Source organism: Bufo bufo, chromosome 1 (genome assembly GCF_905171765.1).
Source record: "Bufo bufo chromosome 1, aBufBuf1.1, whole genome shotgun sequence".
Classification (NCBI taxonomy): domain Eukaryota; kingdom Metazoa; phylum Chordata; class Amphibia; order Anura; family Bufonidae; genus Bufo; species Bufo bufo.
In genome coordinates this window covers 737,127,559-737,148,601 of record NC_053389.1, presented here as the reverse complement: position 1 = coordinate 737,148,601, position 21,043 = coordinate 737,127,559, and the positions used below count along the sequence as shown (strand labels likewise).

Genomic DNA, 21,043 nt, shown 5'->3' with positions numbered 1-21,043 from the left:
CTTATCATTACCACTCCCATCCTCTGCACTGAACCACCAGTGCCCTTGCCAATAACATACAGTATGTATCCCACTTATACTCATATATTTTTAGCAGTATGTCACTATAACATTAAAGGGATTCTGTCACTACAGATGGCCTTGCGGTTCGCCCGACCGTCGTTTCGCGGCGAACATGCACATGCGAACATATGGAGAAATTTGCGCCCGCCATATTCTTTTACATTGTGAAGAACTTTGACCCATGACACATCCATCAGGTGGTACAGGACAGCAAATTGAGACATTTCAGCACATGGACGAACCCCCTACCTTATAAATAAACCTGATCTGGCCGCCATTTTACATTCAGTGTTTTGCCAGTGTAGGGAGAAGTTGCTGTGTGGAGCAGGGACAGACTGTTAAGGACACCAAACGCTAGCTAATAGGGCCACAAAAGTCCTTTTAAGCACTAGTATAGGTGTGCTATCGATATGTGTGATACACAGAGGGGTGCGATATACTTATAATATACTTTTATAATGAGTCAAAAACACATAGATCTATATAGTGATCACCTGGAAGTCAGGGGCCTAGGGGCTAGGGGCTTACTAGGGCCATTTTTATATAGGGTAAGGTTCCGGACGAGGTCGCTCTTATCAGGGCGGGTGGTCTGTGGTTAGGCTATCAGGCCCAGAATAGCACCCCCCTGTAGGGCAATATCAGGGACAGTTCTTTGCCCACCCTGTCCTTCAATACCACATCATCATCTAGCCTAGGGATAGATGTTTTTTTGCTTTCCGTCCTGGATTCATCGATGTGCACTGGAAACCCCCGGATTGTGGTAGGACATATGGTTTCTGATTTGGTGCCGCCGAGCACCTGATTTAGTGCCGCCGAGCACTTGTTATTGCCTACCACATCTATGCTTTTTGGTTAACTTTAATAATTTAATATATTTTCATTTTGAGGGATATCTTTTCCATACACACGTCCGCAAAATGGGTCCGCATCCGTTCTGCAATTTTGCGGAACGAGTGCAGACCCATTCATTTTCAATGGGGCCGGAATGTGCTGTCCGCATTTGCGGATCCACATCTGCATTTGCGGATCCACATCCGCATTTGCGGATCCGCACTTCCGCATCTGTGCTTCCGTTTCTGCAAAAAAATAGAACATGTCCTATTCTTGTCCGCAATTGCAGACAAGATTAGGCATTTTCTATTATAGTGCCGGCGTTGTGCGGTCCACAAATTGCGGAATGCACATTGCCGGTGTCCGTGTTTTGCGGATCCGCAAAACACTTACGGACGTGTGAATGGACCCTAATAGTGAAATTATTAAAGGTTACGTTTTATCTTCATGTATATTCTAATGGATTGCCTTCCTTGTACAATGTTATAATATACTTTCTATGTTAGAAAGTATATTATAGTGCATTTGTATTGTGCGGCAGTTGTGTGCGGTTCTGCTGCGTTACTGCAGGTATATAGAGGGACAAGCGTTATTGGAACAAATAATTTCTACTGGTGTGATATACCAATCGTCCCCCAAACAAACTGGGTGTTATATACCAATATACTTTCTTTATAGTGCATTTGCGCATGTGCAAAAATTGAATTGTCGATATTTCGCATTGAAAAAAAATAATGAATGGAGATCGCAAATTCGAATAATACATCTGGTATGTCACTGTCCATGTTGTGGGACTTTTTGTGCACTTCTAGTAATTATTTCTTGGCTGCAAATATGAGCTGAAGGTTTTTCAGGTTCCCCTGCCATTAAAATGAACGGGACCCGCCGCGAACTTGCGGTTCGCAAACATTTGATCGTGTTCGCGCGATCGCGTTCACGAACCGTCCCGGCAGATGTTCGTCTATCACTATCTGTCACCACCATTGAGCGTATATAATTGCTTATATGGCGTTGTAGGTCTCCTAGAGGGCTCTGTAAGCAAACATGTATATGCAATATAAATGATTTTATAAATATTGTAATAAGCTTAGAAAAGAGCCCAAGGGACGTTACTTAGGCTACTTTCACACTAGCGTTCGGAGCGGATCCGTCTGATGTTTCATCAGACGGATCCGCTCCGATAATGCAGACGTTCGCATCCGTTCAGAACGGATCCGTCTGCATTAAAACTTAGAAAATTTTCTAAGTATGAAAGTAGCCTGAGCGGATCCGTTCAGACTTTACATTGAAAGTCAATGGGGAACGGATCCGCTTGAAGATTGAGCCATATGGTGTCATCTTCAAACGGATCCGTCCCCATTGACTTCCATTATAAGTGTGGACGGATCCGCCAGCCTCCGCACGGCCAGGCGGACACCCGAACGCTGCAAGCAGCGTTCAGGTGTCCGCTCACTGAGCGGAGCGGAGGCTGAGCGCTGGCAGGCGGATGCATTCTCAGTGGATCCGCCTCCACTGAGAATGCATTAGGGCCAGACGGATGCGTTTGGGGCCGCTCGTGAGCCCCTTCAAACGGAGCGCACGAGCGGACACCCGAACGCTAGTGTGAAAGTAGCCTTATCGGTTGTGAAGCCCAGCCACGACCATTCTTAGTGAGCCCCGATCCTCCCCTCATCTTGTATTCTTCTTGATGTGCAGACATCACCCTGCTGCAGCAGTAAAATCTTGTGCATATGCAACATCATCTAATGTAAGAGCTTGTGCGCACTGAATTCCTGTGCTGGCATCACCCTCAGTAACTACAGCGCCATGTAAGCAGCTATATATGCTCAATGGTGGTGGCAGAGAGGACCTTTCACCAGACTAAAGTATCTAAACTGACTATACAGACGTGTAGAGCGGCGCCCAGGGATCCCCCTGCACTTACTGTTATCCCCGGGCACCGCTCCGTTCTCCGGTTATAGCCTCCGGTATCTTCATAGTTAGGCTCCACCCAGGGGAACCTGCTGCGGTCTCCTTCTCCTATGCTGTAGCGCTGGCCAATCGCAGCGCTCAGCTCATAGCCGGAGAGGTTTTTTTTTCTCTCAGGCTATGAGCTGAGCGCTGCGATTGGCCAGAGCTACAGCATAGGAGAAAGAGACGCGGGCAGGTTCCCCTGGGTGGAGCCTAACTATGAAGATACCGGAGGCTATAACCGGAGAACGGAGCGGCGCCCGGGGATAACAGTAAGTGCAGGGGGATCCCTGGGTGCCGCTCTACACGTCTGTATAGTCAGTTTAGATACTTTAGTCTGGTGAAAGGTCCTCTTTAAGCATCGCCCTGTTGTAAGATAACATATGTTCTGGTCATCACAATGGGTGCCTCACCTGTCATTCAGACAACAGTAAATTATGGGGTTGTACATGGTGGAGCTCATCGCAAGCCACATAATGGCCAGGTAAAGTTGCTGGTAGAATTTCTGATTTGTGTAACTGAGGGTTTGCAGAAGAAAGTAGATATGATACGGCAACCAGCAAACTGCAAATGTGCAAACTACCACGATCATCATCTTCACCACCTGATGGGAACAGAAGAGAGCAATTAGATAGAAGATCAAACGGTGACCATTTGTTAGTAAGATTCAATGGTCTACATCAGTGGTACCAGCAAGCTGTGGAGTTTGGAACAGCATTATGTGAAGTGCAGGGACTGAGGGGTGGTGCATGACAAAGAGATTATCTATTTCCTGTTCTTTGAATCACTGTGTCATGCTCCACCCCCTGGACTGGAAATAACAGAATGTATCAGTTTTGCTTGGAGGATTTCTCAAAAGCAAAACAATCTGCAAATACATTGCAGAAACATAGGCTATATACTCATATATTAGGGCAGCATAAGCTAGTGAAAGAGATCCGAATTGAAATAAAGGGCCGCTTTTTTTTTTTTTACTCAATTATTTTCTTAAAATCCTCAGGACAAGCTCAGGAGTCTTCATAATCAGGAGCACCAGAATCTCCACTGCCCCTGTTGACTTGCTGCCTACTTCGTACAGGAACGTCAATCATCACCCTCGGGAGGGCAGGAGTGGCTGCAGCTCATGGACATTGAAACTCTGATGCTCAGCTCGCTCTGTAGCTTATTACTACAGATGAGCGAACTTGATGTTTTCAAGTTCGGGTTCGGTGTTTGGATTCGGTGGCAATTCTGTTATGAATTCCGTTATCACGGAATATAACGTAATTCTATGACGGAATGCACCACGGAAGCCTTTAAGAGGCAATCCGTTTTGCATTCCGTCATAATAGAAATCTATGGGCAGCATAACGGATCCATCCGGTTGCCGTTATGCAGGACAGGACTCCCGCAAAACGGTTCTGTTATGCTTCCCATAGACGTCTATTATGATGGAATGCAAAATGGATTGCCTCTTAAAGGCTTCCGTGGTGCATTCCGTCATAGAATTACGTTATATTCTGTGATAATGGAATCCATTATGGAATTGCCGCCAAACCCGAACTTGAAAACATCAAGTTTGCTCATCCCTTCTTATTACCCTTTAACGGCAATTATGCTTTTAAAGCGACTTCCCTTTACATAAAATAATTGTCTGTGATTAGAAAAGGAGGTCAGTTTTTCTCCCTAAACCAGCATGACACCTACTGCTTAAGCCGCAAGTAAAAGTACAGCCCAGCAATTAGCGGTAATTCCAAGGTGATTACTGCGGCCAGGCTGCACGGTGTATGGGCGCTATAAGGGAATGCTGCTTTAAATAACTGGCAAAGAGTAGTCAGTTTCATCACTCACCTTGCGTTTTGCTACCACCTGTTCGTGGTATCGGTCTGATGAGTCTCCAGGGATCTCACTGGCCCACAGAGTCATACCAATGAAGGTGTATGCACACCCTATCACCAGCAAAGGCAGTACGTAGATCAGGCAAAAAACAGACACTTGGTACCTATGGAAATAAGATATATCACAAGGTAAAAACACTGAATGATAAAGCTTTTAAGGTGATGTCTATCATTTTGTGTAGAAGGTTTTTTTTCGTATTTTTTTTAGTGCAGTGGTAGCGATAGTGTTTTAAACTTTGTCACGACCACTGTGTGCGGATAGATCTGGCATCTTGATGTGAACTCACATTAGTTACTCTTTTAGTGCAAGGTCCTTCTAGCAAATAAAAGCTGTGGTCTGTCCCAATGGATTTAAAGGGAATCTTTCAGAAATTTTGACCATGCTAAACAGCATTAGGTAAGGGCTAGGGAGAGCTTTTAGCATCAGAGGTAGTGTGAATATGAAGTTTTAATCTGCCAGATTTAGATCCCTTCGCAACCTCCACCGTGTGGCTGGGTTTCTTCTATTTTAAACAGCAGATACCCAAGGCAGATATACGCAATCAGCCATTTAACCCCTCAGATGCCGTGGTCAAAAGTGACCACGGCATCTGAGCAGTGCGGACATGGCAGCTCCATGCTCCCGCACCTGTAATAGCGTTCCTCAGCCGAGATCAGGGAACCTGTTATTTGCTAGTTACAGCTCGGATCCTCAAGCAAGCTCCTATAGCTATCACTGGTATGTATCGATATAGGCCAGCACATAGCAGCACTGTATTGGTATATAGTAAATGGTATATTCTATAATGGCTTTAAAGCCATCACAGAACAGAATGGGCAACATAATGATTGCCAGTTATAGTCACCCAGGGTTACAGTACTTAAAAAAAAAGTAAAGAAAAAAAGAATATTTTAAAAATATTAAAAATATAGAAGTTCACCTCCTTTTCCCCAAAATCTAAATACATAAGCAATGAAAAAAAAAAACACACTTCATGGGCATCACCACGTTCGAAAACAATATACTATTAATATATAACAATATTCATCCCATACGACGCATGGCGAAACGGAAATAAAAACTGGACAATTCGCCATTTTTGGTTAGTTCACCTCCACCAAAAAAATGAATAAAAAGTGATCAATAAGTCACACAGCCTTCAAAATGTTATCACACCATTAGAAAGAACAACCCGCAAAAAACAAGCCCTCATAAGGTTATGTGAACAGAAAAATAAAAAAGTTATGGTTCTGGGAAGACGGGGAGTGACAAACGAAAATTTTACAATGGAAAAGTGAAGTGCTCTCTGTTTTCTGCATTGAATTTCTTTTTTAGCACCTCCCCTGTGATCTGAGTGACAACTGTAGTTGTCTTCTGGTTGGACTCTACACCTGTCACTCAGAGGAAAGGGGAGGGGCTGTGAAGCAGCTCAATGCAGACAGCACTTCACATTGAAACTCCACCACCAATGCACTTGCAGGAGCAGAATCTGACAGAATAAAACTAAATATTTTCACTACTCCTGGTAATTAAAGCCCCAGAAAAGAAATCTTTGTGCTGCTCTTCCCATCTTCCAAATAGTGTTATTAGCAGTTTAGCATGGTCAAAACTGCTGACAGATATCCTAGGATAGAAAATCCTACCTCATTTCTCAGTTAAGGCATGCAATGGTGGTCATGGGGGGCAGTGTGACCGTGATTCTGGCAATCTTGGGAAACTACTATGACCTTTGTAATCCTTTGCATAGACCTTTGATACCATGTGTGGCGCTAATTGTACTATTCACACAGAGGGTAGTAATATATGGACAGTAGTTAAAAAGTAAATCTTCTCACAATAGCATCCAGTTGTCCAGCACTTTACTGGACTTGGCCGGTAACTTCAGATACTGCTTGTGTGGCAACCACTAAGAGCTTGTACTGACTGATTATGTTACTAAAAGGGGAACGCGGCCAGGCACACTTTTCTGATGAATACACAGTTTAATTCCTTTAGACACAAGGCAGGCTGCATTCTGCTGGATGCATTGGCAATATGTTATTTCCAGAGATAAACAATTTAGCATTTGACATTTCTTTGTAGACGAGAAACATGACTGGACCATTTATCGTTCCCACTAGTGATGTGCCCAACTACAGCGTGCGGAAATGGCACCAAGATTTGTCATTTCTGGCAGCCATCACCATGGTGCAGAACGCCCACATTGTCTTGCCACATGCCTTTCCCAAAAACACCATACTTCATATTATACAGCTTTATGGCCCATTGCCTCCAAAGACATGAAAGCACAATAGACTGTGTGGAGGATCCTTTTTAAGGCCCATTCACACATACAATTTTTTTTCAGTTTCCATGCCGTTTTTCTTTTGCGGCCGATGTGCAGATCCACTTACTTCAATGGGTCTGCATAAAAAAACTGAATTTATTCTGAGTGCATTCCGTTTCCATATGTCCGCATGGCCGCTCTGCAAAAAAATAGAACATATCCTATTCTTGTCTACATTATGGACAATGATAGGACTGTTCTATTTGGGGCCGGCCTTTCCATTTTGCAAAATGCGGAAGGTACATGGCCAGTATCCATGTTTTGCGGACCGCAAAACAGCCAACGGTTATGTGTATGATCCCTTAATCTCACAGGGCACTTATCACACATATACAAGAACTTTGGTTGGTATACATCCAAGTTTGGAACAAAGTCCCATGCTTTGTGGGAAACATTAAATGGTAACAGAGATGATGAGAAAATCGCTTAAAATTTGATTCCGGTTTGATTTAGCTGAATTCTGGTCCAAACCGATTCTACTTGATGCAACGCTGCTCCAACTGGCCTGATATTCTAGGACTCATATTCTCCCCCTCCTTCCCAAAATATACCCAAATCAAACCACCAAAATTTCACATTTGGATAGCCCTCAAATTTTGAATCCAATTAGTTTACAATAGATTTGATTATCTCTATGTAGCACGCATGAATTGTAACATCGGAGATGTAGTGAAAAGTACTTTGGAGAATTGCTGTCTGAAAAGGACCACTGTGTCTCTATTGTCGTGTTCAGGAGTTTTCTTCTGCTGCCTGGATACACGTAAAAAAAGAGTTTGATCACCTGCATAAAATATCCATATCCCGCAAGGGACACTGTCCCTAAGTTGTAAGTACGACAACCTGTGCAAAAAAGGTGCAAAGCCTAGTCTGACGTTTAGGGTCCATCCTGAGGTTACAGTGCCACAAGTGAGCCTGGATGCTTACTTATGTCCAAGTCAGCTAGAGAAGTACAGTGTAAGGTAGATTGCTTTATTATTATTACTGCCTATTAACCACCCTTGCGGCCATGTCACTTGTAAGAACTGGGAAAAGTACTGTACATTAGTGTAACATCTGCCAGTCCTTTGAATGCTGAGAACTGTAACTGATGTGCTTCAATTTAAAAGCTATGTATGCCTTCAGAGGCAATTTTTTAATGATTGCATTTTACTCATTTTGGGGTAAAAATCATTTTTTCAATTGGTTTTTATTAAAAATATTGAGCTGTTCTGTCACAAAGGATTAACTGTTTGTCTAGCTGTGAGAAGCGTGATTTTTGCTTTCAATTTGCGCCATCTAATAAGCCTTATCTCTAAGAAGTCATAAACACTTATTTAAGCCACATTCTTATCAGTAAGATAAGAAATGAGATATAATGTGTGTTTATAAGGTCAGAGAGCAGAGATAAGGAGCCGTCAGATTAGCTGGCTGACGGAAGAGAGAGAAAATTCGGATCCTGCTAATAAAGCATATCAGCTCTGTACAGAAAAAAGGGCTCCATATTTGTAATAAAGACCAATTTAAAAATTATTTTTAGCTCAAAATGAGTACAATGTAATAATAATAAAAATAATTGCCCCCAAAGGTGTACATAGGCTTTAATTCTTCAGTAAACAGCTAGACATCATATAGTACACGACAACCTCTTTCTAACAAAGCTAGGACCTGCCCTACCTCACATGGATCCAGAGAGATTTCCCCGTTCATTGTCCAATTGTTCTGCTCTTCGGCAGGCTGGCAGCTCCGGAGTCATTTCCATTCTCAGGGGGTATGTTCTTTCTGCTACAGCTCTTTTCTGGCTGGGGGCAGTTGAAGGTTTAAACTGAACGCGTGCCACCTCAGTGAGGTGGACAAGAAATAATGAAACAAATAAACAGCAGGTGGCGCTATACAGATACATTTTATTGAATAGCTCAGTGGCTATACAAAATTTTTAATTACATGTAATGCTTCATTAGCTATAGGTAAGTAATACGTCTTTGTCTTCAGGAAAGCCTTGAAGGAGACACTATCCTAATCTATCTATCTACAGTTGTGTTCAAAATAATAGCAGTTATTAAAATTTTTTGAAGATTTTGCTTTCCTTTGAATCACTTAACTAATATTTAATTGTATAACCGCTGTTTCTGAGAACTGCTGTACATCTGTGTTACATGGAGTCAACCAACTTGTGGCACCTGTGAACAGGTATTCCAGCCCAAAATGATTGGACTACATTCCACAGTTCTTCTCTATTTCTTGGTTTTGCCTCAGAAACTGCATTTTTGAGGTCACCCCACAAGTTTTCTATTGGATTAAGATCCGGGGATTGGGCTGACCACTCCATAACGTCAATCTTGTTGGTCTGGAACCAAGATGTTGCACGTTTACTGGTGTGCTTGGGGGTCGTGGTCTTGGTGGAACACCCATTTCATGGGCATTTCCTCTTCAGCATAAGGCAGCATGACCTCTTCAAGTATTTTGATGTATTCAAACTGATCCATGATCTCTGGTATGCGATAAATAGGCCCAACACCCTAGTATGAGAAACATCCCCATATCCTGATGCTTCACTGTCACTGTCTGATGCTTCACTGTCTTCACAGTGTACTGTGGCTTGATTGAATTCAGTGTTTGGGGGTCATCTGACAAACTGTCTCCGGCCACTAGACTCGAAAAGAACAATCTTACTTTCATCAGTTCACAAAATGTCTCTAAGGCAAATTGTAACCTCTTCAGCACAGTCTTTTTTTCCACAGTGGGACTTTGCGGGGGCTTCTTGCAGATAGCTTGGCTTCACATAGGCGTCTTCTAATTGTAAGAGCACTCACAGGTAACTTTAGACCTTCTTTGATCTTCCTGGAGCTGATTGTTGGCTGAGTCCTTGACATTTTGGCTATTCTTCTATCCATTCGAATGGTAGTTCTTCGCCTTCTTCCACGTCTTTCAGGTTTTGGTTGCCATTTTAAAGCATTTGCAATAATTTTAGCTGAGCAGCCTATCATTTTCTGCACTTCTTTATATGTTTTCCCCTCTCCAATCAACTTTTTAATCAAGGTGCACTGTTCTTCTGAACAATGTCTGGAACGACCCATTTTCCTCAGAATTTCAGAGAGAAATGCACTGTAACCAGCATGTACATTTGCTGCCTTCCTTCCTTAAATAAGGGCAATAATTGCCACCTATTTTTCAAAGAATGAATGACCTCACTAATTTAACTCCACACTGCTATTATTTTGAACATGCTCCTTTCAATAAGTGATTGAATTACAGGGAATCAGCAGCATGCATGTCATGACTTGGGTCTGTTCGATATCCATTACTGTACTACACCTGCTAGTAAATTATTTGCCATGTAGCAATATCATTTCTACCAAAAACAGTGATTGATCAGGTTAGTGATGTCTGACTGCTATTATTTTTAACACAACTATCTATCTATATATTACCTATGTATCCGTCTATCTCAGTTGTATATTGCATGTAGTACATGTAACTACTTTTGTCATGGGCGGGCAGCTGAGTTGCGGCAGAGGAATCTTCTTCTACAATAAGATTGAGGCTGTTCTGCAGCAAGTCGTGGATGATAAATTTGCATAAACCTAATTAACATACCTAGCATGCATACTTTTGTAAACAGCCGAGAGTGATATAAAATCACAAAAAGTCACAAACTTTTGCTCAAAAATGTCATACGTCACAGAGAAAGAGTTATACGAGCCATATTGGCTTTTATTTGAATGTCTGTTCTGCCATGAAAACAAATCTGGAAAACAACAAGGTTTGTTATAGAGGTTTCAAATTTCCCTAGATGCTCTGCTTTACTTTCCAAGCATATGCTCTATTTTTCTATACCGTGCTGTTTTTTTCAGTAGTGTTGGTTCCAAAATTTACAAAGCATGGTGGATTTGCCCTTTAAACATGGGTGGACTGGCCATAGACCTTACATAGAGATGACCTTACAGGGAAATTTCCTGGTGGGCCAATGTCCAGGGGGCCACCTGAGCCCTCCTCACCCAGGCCAGCTGAGTAAATAAGGATTTGATGCTCTCAGCATTAATTAATGCTAGGAGCATCAGGTACTAGTGCACCAGGCCGACGGCCGCAGGTGCCATTCTGAATTCAACTATATTGCTGTCCTCAGGACGGAAATAAAGTAAAATACTGCAGCAGGGGTGGCAGTATTTAGTGCTGCACTGTGGTATTTTGTTCTGCAGTGGCAGTATTTTGTACAGCACTGCGGTATTACTGTCCCCCCACTTCTGTTGGCCCTGCCTACTTGTGTTAGCCCGCCTTCAATTTGGACCTGTCTACAACATGGGGCCACTTTTAGTTTTTTTTTCCAGGGCCACTTTAAGTTCCCAGTCTACCTCTGCCTTTAAAGAAGTAGGCTTCACGATGCTCTGCTTAAAATGTAGACTAATGGATAAGGAGGTATGGTTACATCAAAGGTTCTGCAATGGAAGGGTCTTCCAAGTCTTGTGTTTGCTATTGTCTCTTAATTTTGGTTGAACCACTCTACAAATGCCCATCATTTCTCAGATCCTCCCCCATATTACTGGATGTAATCAGAATCACGCAATTTGGTAAAACATTCAAATAGTTCTTATGAGTGGAAATGCTTAGAAGTTCCCATTTGGACAAATGGTGATGACATATATGTCACATATACACATGTATGCCTTCCCTAATCTTTCTCTTGTCCCGAGCAGTGTAATTTGAAGCTCCTGGGCTCTAACGCAATTTTGGTAACTTATCAGGTGCCTTTTATAATACTGGTGCCTTCTTATGTGGCAGAGGCGATTTTGGGTCCATACAGGGGTCTGCTACTGTACTGTACCTGCGCACCCCTTAAAGCTAAGCCATTATTTGTCCGAAAACCTATACATGTCGTCCCACATTATTGACCATGGTGGTACTAGGCAGCTTTAGATATCATAAATTACTGTATACATTTTAGGTTCCCACCTTGATTTCAGTAATAAAATACAAAGAATCCATTTGGACAGGTAAAATGTGGCTTTTATTACTCCATGACTGTTAACAATCAGGGTAAACACCACATGTTGAATACATGTTTCAGACTTCAGACTGTCTATACTTGTAGCATGCTCCAACCGCAGCACATGAAGATATTTGGTTAAGCTGGCTCTCTTTTATTATTCCTCATTGGTTTTGAATATTTTTCTGCTCGCTCGTGTAGATTCTTCTATATTAGATAACATATCGTGAAGTAACTATTGGAATTCTACAAATCAAATAAAATCCATTCCTAGACACAAATGTGGCCACTGAGACATGGATTGGACATATATGTATTGGCAGTTAAGGTACAGTATGTTGGTGCTATATTGCTTCAAATATACATTAAATTCCACCCACTACATACAAGATGAATGCACCTCTGGAGGCTGTAAAGAAAAGGTCATAGCAACTACCTTGACTAGACAATGCATCAACTGTAAAAACCTGCGGCAGTCCTTGTATTATGTGAAAGTCTTGCTATTTTCTCATAATTCCCACAATCATTTGGGAAGGGTTTCCTCTGATGTCCCCCAAACCAAATGAAATTACTGATATGGCAGTCAGGAACCTTGTGGAGTCTCTGAGGCCTGCTGTTGTAAAGGTCCAATTATACTATTGCAGTCTATGGTAAAGGCTATCTAATAATCACATGTTCGTAAACCCTAGGAGGGCTGAAAAGAAAGATAATATATTGTGTAAAAAAAGGTTAAAAAAAATTCTAAAGAATTACAAATTCAAATCGTCCCTGTTTCTCCAAATAAACAAATAAATAAATAAATAAATAAAATACATCATTGGCATCTATGTCTAAAAAAAACAAAAAACTTCAAAATCTAAAATCTTTATCTGATACAGTGAACACTGTTATGGAAAAAATTATTCCCAAAGCTTTGCCTTCCAAAATCAAAGTGATAAAAGTCATAACCCAAAATGGTAACAATAAAAACGTCAGTTTGCCCTAAAAAAAATGACTCCCACACAGCACCGTAGAGAGAAATATCAAAAAGTTTTGTCTGTCAGAATATGCTATGCAAAGAATTTTTTTAATCGAAGTTGAATTTAAGTATTAAAATAATAGTATAAAAAAAAACTATGATGTGTTTTCCTGCTGGATGTATTCTTAGATTTTTTCCATAATTGATCTTTGATTCTGTGTTATGTTTTAGGACCAGGAGATAGGAGCGTCCTTCAATTACTGTTTCCTGTAAAATCTGTCTTCCCTCATCCAAATATGTGACCAAATTCCAGCAGAACAAACAGGAGGTTACAAGACATCTCATTTTTTTAACCAAACCATCTTTGAGAATGGCAGTATGAGAGTGTAGTGAGTAACCGGTTAGAGGGTGGGGTTCGTTAGTGCATCTAGTATATATAGTATATATCGCTATCCTTCATGCAATCAAAGAATTTCTTTTCGTTTTGTATCCTTTCTTCCTCTACTTCTTGCACATATGTAAAAAAGGCTGACAAAAACAGCTGGTCACACTGGATATCAGGAGAATAATAGGGACCGTTATGCCTTCATCAAGTTATTAGTCCGCGATTCTGTAGGTAGGTTTCACATGATGTACAAGTTATAGATTTGTTGTGTGTTAAATGTCCATATTTTTTTACTACAGAATGTAAAAAGACCCTCCTCTATCTTCAGAACGACTTCCAGACACATTAATCCATGACCTGTGTCATGCTGCCTTCTGGGTCATAGATGGACAAGACAATACTGGTCCGTATTTCTGTGCCAAGGCCATACTAAACCTAAGGTCCCACCCATTTTCTCAATACCATATCTATGAGATCCACTACACAGTATTCTCTCAATGCTTGGGGTGCCAATACAGGTAATATGCAGCTACAGTATATGTTGGATTAACAGAGTTCTTAGAACATAAACCAAGGAAAGACTTGATCCTGATTCTGATGGGCGAGAAGAGGTTGTGTTCTTGTATCCATGACCAATTGCTCTATTATTTATATATGAAGTGTAGGTCACTACTACTGTTTGCTTCACTATCACTGGTATCTGCAACAGGCATGAAGGAGACTCTTTAATTCATTTGTGATATTTTTAAGCCTTTGGGATGCCTTTAAACTGAGCTTTGTCTCCTACCCTAGAGTTGGATGTTGGTCGGCCACTCTCAACAACAAAAGGTTTGTGTGTGGCTTCTGTCACAACAAGATGGTTCCCCTAGACCACGCCTGAATAGACAACAGACCCATCAGTAACCATCATGCTCCATTATCAGTCAGAACATAGGCCCAGCCAAGATGTCAGTACATTGCAGAAGCAATCCAGAAGACTTGTGGAAAAATTACATCTCTCTTTTCCACCAAAATTATGATTTCTTACCATTCTTGACTTGCATCAAAGGACAGTGTCTGCATGGAGTTTATATGTTCTCTCTGTGTTTATGTGGGTTTCCTCCAGGCACACCAGTCTCTTCCCATACCCCAAAAATATTTTAAAATAAATAAAAATTGTTTAATTGGCTTCCTTTCAAATTGTCCCCGATATGAATGATGGTCATTTCTGTACAGCACTGCAGAATATGTTGGTGCTATATAATTAATAGGAAATGATTCCATTATTAAATTCAAATCTTTAAAGTTTGCAAAAAATAAATAAAAAATAACACCCTAAACACATGGATGCACTAAAACACATTGGGGGAGATCAAACTGGTGTAAAGTAGAACGAGCTTAGCTGCCCATAGCAACCAATCAGATTCCACCTTTCATTTTTCACTGCTCCTTTATTTCTAAAAAAATGCCACAAAACCATCTAAGAAATGCCTGTGACATTTGAAAATGATTGCATTTTTTTACCTAAAAACAAAACAAACCAAATGTATATGTGAAGAAAATATTAAAGGAGTATTCCAAGAACTTGTAACCACAAAAAGCAGCAGGAGTTGCTTATCAGATTGATATCTAGTTTTATGGGAAAAGATTCAGTAAAACTTGCAATTTATTTGTTCAAATTCTTGCCCATTCTGGTCTTTGAAGTCCAGGAGGTGGTCCAATCAGTGATTGACAGCTACCTCTCTATGCACGTTTATGGAGGGAAGGTTGTCAATCACTGATAGGACCACCTCCTTGACTTCAAAGCCCATAATAAGCAGGAATTTAAATAAATACATTTTACAGAATATTTTCCCATAAACTATATATCAATCTGCTCAGCTCCTTTGGCTCTATAAGACGCTGCCTTCAGCTCAGACACCATGTTCAATGTGACAGGTTCCCTTTAATGCTGATGGCCTATCCTCATGTTAGACCATCAATATCTGATTGGCCGGAGTCTGGCATCCACAAAACCAATGATCAAGTGTTTGGGAGTAGCTCTGGAGTGGGAAGTCGGTGTTAAAACAATCCAGCCCCATCCATTGTACAGGGGACAGAGCTAGTTACTGCAACGCTATTCCCATTCACTTCGGTTGAAGCAGCACTGTAGTAACCAGCTCCATCCAATATACAATGGATGGAGCTGTATAGTTCCAGAGCCGGAGTTAGTCAAGAGCAGCTGATTGGCGGGCTGTAGGGTGTCAGAGCAGATCAGAAAACGATGGCCTCTCTGTAGGATAGTCCATCAATATTAAAATCCTAGAATACCCCTTTAATGTAAAATAATATATTAAAAACTAAAATCCTTTACCCAAAAATGTCTAATTTCTTGCTGAATTTACTATCTGCTCCATTCTCACCACGAATGAGTAAACATGTGGTCATGGAAGATATTGAGGTTACTGAACAAATTTGGAAAATTACCCAGAATCCTTATCAGCAGCTAAGGCAATCATGTTGACAAGTGAAAAAGGACACCCGCTCGATTCTTCATGTAAATCCCAAGCACCCAGCTGTCTATCTGTCTTTGTTTTATGGAAGCAGCCATTGGGAATGGTTGTAAAGTTTTCATGGGTGATTTAAGCATTTGCTGATCAGCTTTCCGGCAGCTTCCCTTAGAGGTCTCTGGCTTCCTACACAATAGAGGGACCTTACTCAGGTGGCTCAGAGAGGCAGCCCAAGGCGCCTCTGTCTTCACTCGTCATTAGCAGACAGTCTGTGGAAATGTATACAGAGCTGATAAATATTCTAGCTTTGCCTCGGCAACTCTCGAGAGGACAGATAGCTTTGCATTCCATTACCATCGATTAAAGTCCCCAAATTTCTATGAGCTTTTAAAAAAATATCATTAACATTAATTATCTACCTTGTGTTTGTGAAGATGTATAAATCACTGTAAGCCTTACTGATCGCATGAGTTGTCAGCTCAGGTCCCGAAAAAAAAAAAAAACGGTAAAAGAGAAAAAGAGAAGGAAATTTCTTTCTACCGTATTTTATCATGATCAGGTGCACATTAAAATATAAAATAGCCATATCCGAATTTCATGAAAATAAGACTCTCAATCAATAGTGGACAAGAAATCTACTCTTATTCCCATAAAGGCTTCTTCACATGACAGACTTTTCTCTTGGAAAAATCCATTGTAGAAATCCTCGGATTTCTGCCACATATTTGCAGTTCGTCATAATGCGGATCCACATGTTGATGGGGGCTGATCCACGTGTGGCTACTCATTGTGGTTTCCACATGCAATCCACTTCAAGGACTAACATGCTACTTCTTTTTTTCTCCAGAATTTCAAATTTGCAGTGGAAAATTCCACTATGAACGTATGAACGGCTGATTTCGACACATATTCTGTGCATGACCATGACCTAAGGATATGGCTGGCCTTAGGAGTGTTTGAACTTTAAGTTCACCCAGGGCACAGCAGCTTCTTCTGCTGACTGGGGACTGGGCCTTGCACTCGATGCTAGTTAGTACCACACAACTTATTTGTTCAGCAATATTAAGTAGATATTTTATTGCATTCTTTTCTGATAACTTTATGTATGGAACTGGTATTTGGTCCCTGTATGTTGATACATATTTCCTACAGGTTTGTATTAAAGTGACCAGTCAGAAGTCAGTACCTACAAGGGATGACTACCTGTGATGTATTTTCTTCAGATTCTGATCTTTTCTTTGGCTGCTTAGCTCCATTACAGCCAAGCTGGGATCGAGGACTACAGTTTAGTTATACTGCCTACAGGGAGTCTGAGGTAGTGTGAGACACACCTCCTGCCTCATCATTGGCTCAAGCTGACACTCTCTCCATCTTCCTGCAGTTCTGCCTCCTCTGATTGGCTGCTCTGTATAACACAGGTCTATCATTGGTTCACCAGGAAGTCAGGGCAGAATGGTTATAAAACACAGACCAGTAAACCACCAGTGAGAAAAAGATGATTATCAGGTCTTTCCTGTACAAGTACTAAGGAAAATGAGCCCTAGTAAAGGGGAATCTGGGTGTTCACTTTTAGTAATGCTACTAGGGGAAAATACATATATGGCATGTGAATTCATTTTTAGCTTGCAGATTCATGTTTAGCTTTATGCATTTTATTACATGTACATAGCATTTGGCCTGTATATCAATTTTTAGACAATTGTCAACTACAGTTCTCTTGTCAACAATAGAGGCTAAGCTCTATTGTTGACAAGGACACGCTTAGACTTCTTACAATTGCGCTCTTCCAAGAAACCAACACAACTTCACAAACAAATGTAATAATTCTATACAATTTCTTGGTATATCTGTGTGTGTAAAGTTATTTTAACCTATACACCTTAAAGGCTATGTACACTTTTGGGGGCAATACATTTTTTTATGTTGTACATATTTTGAGCAAAAAATTATTTTTCCATTGGTCTTGATTAAAAATATGGCATCCTTTTTTTTCTGTACAGAGCTCACATGCTCTAATAACACCCTTTGGATTTTCTGTCTTTTCCATCAGACCAGGAGCAGATGGGCTCCTTATCTCTGCTATCTGACATTATAAACACTCATTATAGCTAAGTTCTTATCTTACTAATAAGAATGTGGCTTAAATAAGTGTTTATGACCGCTCAGTATTTTAGAGATAAGTATAAATAGATGACCCGCAAAAAGGGAAAGCACCAGTCACACAGCTAAAAAACACAGTACAGACCAAAAGTTTGGACACACCTTCTCATTCAAAGAGTTTTCTTTATTTTCATGACTATGAAGGCATCAAAACTATGAATTAACACATGTGGAATTATATACATAACAAACAAGTGTGAAACAACTGAAAATATGTCATATTCTAGGTTCTTCAAAGTAGCCACCTTTTGCTTTGATTACTGCTTTGCACACTCTTGGCATTCTCTTGATGAGCTTCAAGAGGTAGTCCCCTGAAATGGTCTTCCAACAGTCTTGAAGGAGTTCCCAGAGATGCTTAGCACTTGTTGGCCCTTTTGCCTTCACTCTGCGGTCCAGCTCACCCCAAACCATCTCGATTGGGTTCAGGTCCGGTGACTGTGGAGGCCAGGTCATCTGGCGCAGCACCCCATCACTCTCCTTCATGGTCAAATAGCCCTTACTTTCAAAGTTTTCCCAATTTTTCGGCTGACTGACTGACCTTCATTTCTTAAAGTAATGATGGCCACTCGTTTTTCTTTACTTAGCTGCTTTTTTCTTGCCATAATACAAATTCTAACAGTCTATTCAGTAGGACTATCAGCTGTGTATCCACCTGACTTCTCCTCAACGCAACTGATGGTCCCAACCCCATTTATAAGGCAAGAAATCCCACTTATTAAACCTGACAGGGCACACCTGCGAAGTGAAAACCATTTCAGGGGACTACCTCTTGAAGCTCATCAAGAGAATGCCAAGAGTGTGCAAAGCAGTAATCAAAGAAAAAGGTGGCTTCTTTGAAGAACCTAGAATATGACATATTTTCAGTTGTTTCACAGTTGTTTGTTATGTATATAATTTCACATTTGTTAATTCATAGTTTTGATGCCTTCAGTGTGAATCTACAATTTTCATAGTCATGAAAATAAAGAAAACTCTTTGAATGAGAAGGTGTGTCCAAACTTTTGGTCTATACTGTATATATATATATATATATATATATAAGCTGACTTTATGTTTAGGATCATCATCATAGATAAAAAGTGTTGATAATGTAGAACATTGTGCATATGCTTGAGATGGCTCCTGTGACTCTTATAGGGCCTAAGGTTCAGAGAGATCAGGTCAGTATGATCTTATATATTTCTTACTCTCCATCGCTACAGAAACTACAACCCTCTTAATGAAGGGAGAAGCCTGCTCAATGGTCATGCTGCCCTCTTCACTTACAAGGGAATGGAAGGGAGTATGAAGAACTCTTACTTCCATAAAAACTGACCAATATAAAACTTGCTGTTATCATACTCACCCTAAGTCACCCCACCATTTTTTACCAACTGAACCGTGCTGGTCGCCCTAACCAGAAGTGCCACGTGCCTGATGCTGCAATCATGAGGAGGGCAATTCAGCATCAGAAATGTGGTACTTCTGGAAAGGACGTTCCTGATATAATACCGGCTACCAGTATAAGTCATCATGATCTGTTACACTGAACCCTACATTTCCTGTGGAATAAAACAGCTGCGCGTGGTTGCATGAAGAAGGTAACATGAGAGATCTGTGAGCAGTTTATGCAACCTTCAATGAAGTTGCCATGCATACCGATATAGATTTATCTCTAGTCCTTTGGAGTAAAGGCCATAGTAATGATAATCATTGAATAGACAATCACTGTAATAGGAAAACCTGTGAAAAATTGTAAAATTTACAATTGCTTGATATCAAACTACAGGGTGGGCCATTTATATGGATACACCTTAATAAAATGGGAATGGTTGGGGACATTAACTTCCTGTTTGTGGCACATTAGTATATGTGAGGGGGGAAACTTTTCAAGATGGGTGGTGACCATGGTGGCCATTTTCAAGTTGGCCATTTTGAATCCAACTTTTTTTTTTGTCAATAGGAAGAGGGTCATGTGACACATCAAACTTATTGGGAATTTCACATGAAAAACAATGGTGTGCTTGGTTTTAACATAACTTTATTCTTTCATGAGTTATTTACAAGTTTCTCTTTGTTTACAGCCATTGACATGTCGCCGAGGTTAACATGTGAGGAGCGAATAGAAATTGTGTTGATGTCTGGTGAACGCAGTAACTTTATTCTTTCATGAGTTATTTACAAGTTTCTCTTTGTTTACAGCCATTGACATGTCGCCGAGGTTAACACGTGAGGAGCGGATAGAAATTGTGTTGATGTCTGGTGAACGCAGTAACCGGGTCATTGCAGCAGATTTCAATGCAAGACACCCTACGAGACCACCCATCTCCCATGCTACAGTTAGCAAACTGCTTGCTAGGTTTCGTGAAACTGGTTCAGTGTTGGATTTGCCAAAATGTGGACACATGAAATCTGTCTCTAATGAAGAAACATCAGTGGCTGTCCTAGCTTCATTCAGCAAGAGCCCACAGCGTAGCACTCGCCGCATGTCACTGGAGAGTGGCATTAGTCGAACATCCCTTCGGCGGATATTAGCTACTCACAAATGGCACCCTTACAAACTCCAGCTACTGCAGCATCTCAAAGAGGATGACCCAGATCGGCGCACTGAATTTGCAGAATGGGCAAAACAAAAATTGGAACAGGACCCTCAGTTTACGCAGAAGATTTTGTTCAGTGATGAGGCAAACTTTTATGTGAATGGTGAAGTTAACAAACAAAACCACCGCTATTGGTCTGACACTAACCCACATTGGATAGATCCCTCCAAGACTGTTGGAGCAAAAAAATTGATGGTATGGTGTGGTATATGGGGTACAAAGATAGTGGGGCCATTCTTCATCAATGGAAACCTCAAGGCCACTGGATATGCGAAATTGCTACATGATGATGTGTTTCCCTCTTTATGCACTGAAGCTGGCACGTTCCCTGAGTTTTTCCAGCAAGATGGTGCACCACCACTTTATGGGTGTCAGGTCCGAGCATTCCTAGATGAACAGTTTCCTGGAAAGTGGATTGGTCGTCGTGGGCCAGTTGAATGTCCCCCAAGGTCTCCCGATCTGACCCCCTTAGACTTTTATCTTTGGGGTCATCTGAAGGCAATTGT

At 41.0% G+C, this 21,043-nt stretch overlaps 1 protein-coding gene across 6 annotated transcripts in view; it reads right to left on the bottom strand.

Moving 5' to 3' along the window:
- Positions 1–21,043, bottom strand: part of TACR1 (tachykinin receptor 1) — a 283,222-nt gene that overhangs the window by 28,436 nt on the left and 233,743 nt on the right. For all 6 annotated transcript variants that reach the window (XM_040414409.1, XM_040414410.1, XM_040414404.1 and 3 more), the window contains exons 3-4: positions 4,675–4,825; positions 3,258–3,448 (exon numbers count right to left, since the gene is read on the bottom strand). In XM_040414409.1, coding sequence (XP_040270343.1) covers positions 3,258–3,448; positions 4,675–4,825 — 342 coding nt within the window. The remainder of the gene's footprint in view (positions 1–3,257; positions 3,449–4,674; positions 4,826–21,043) is intronic.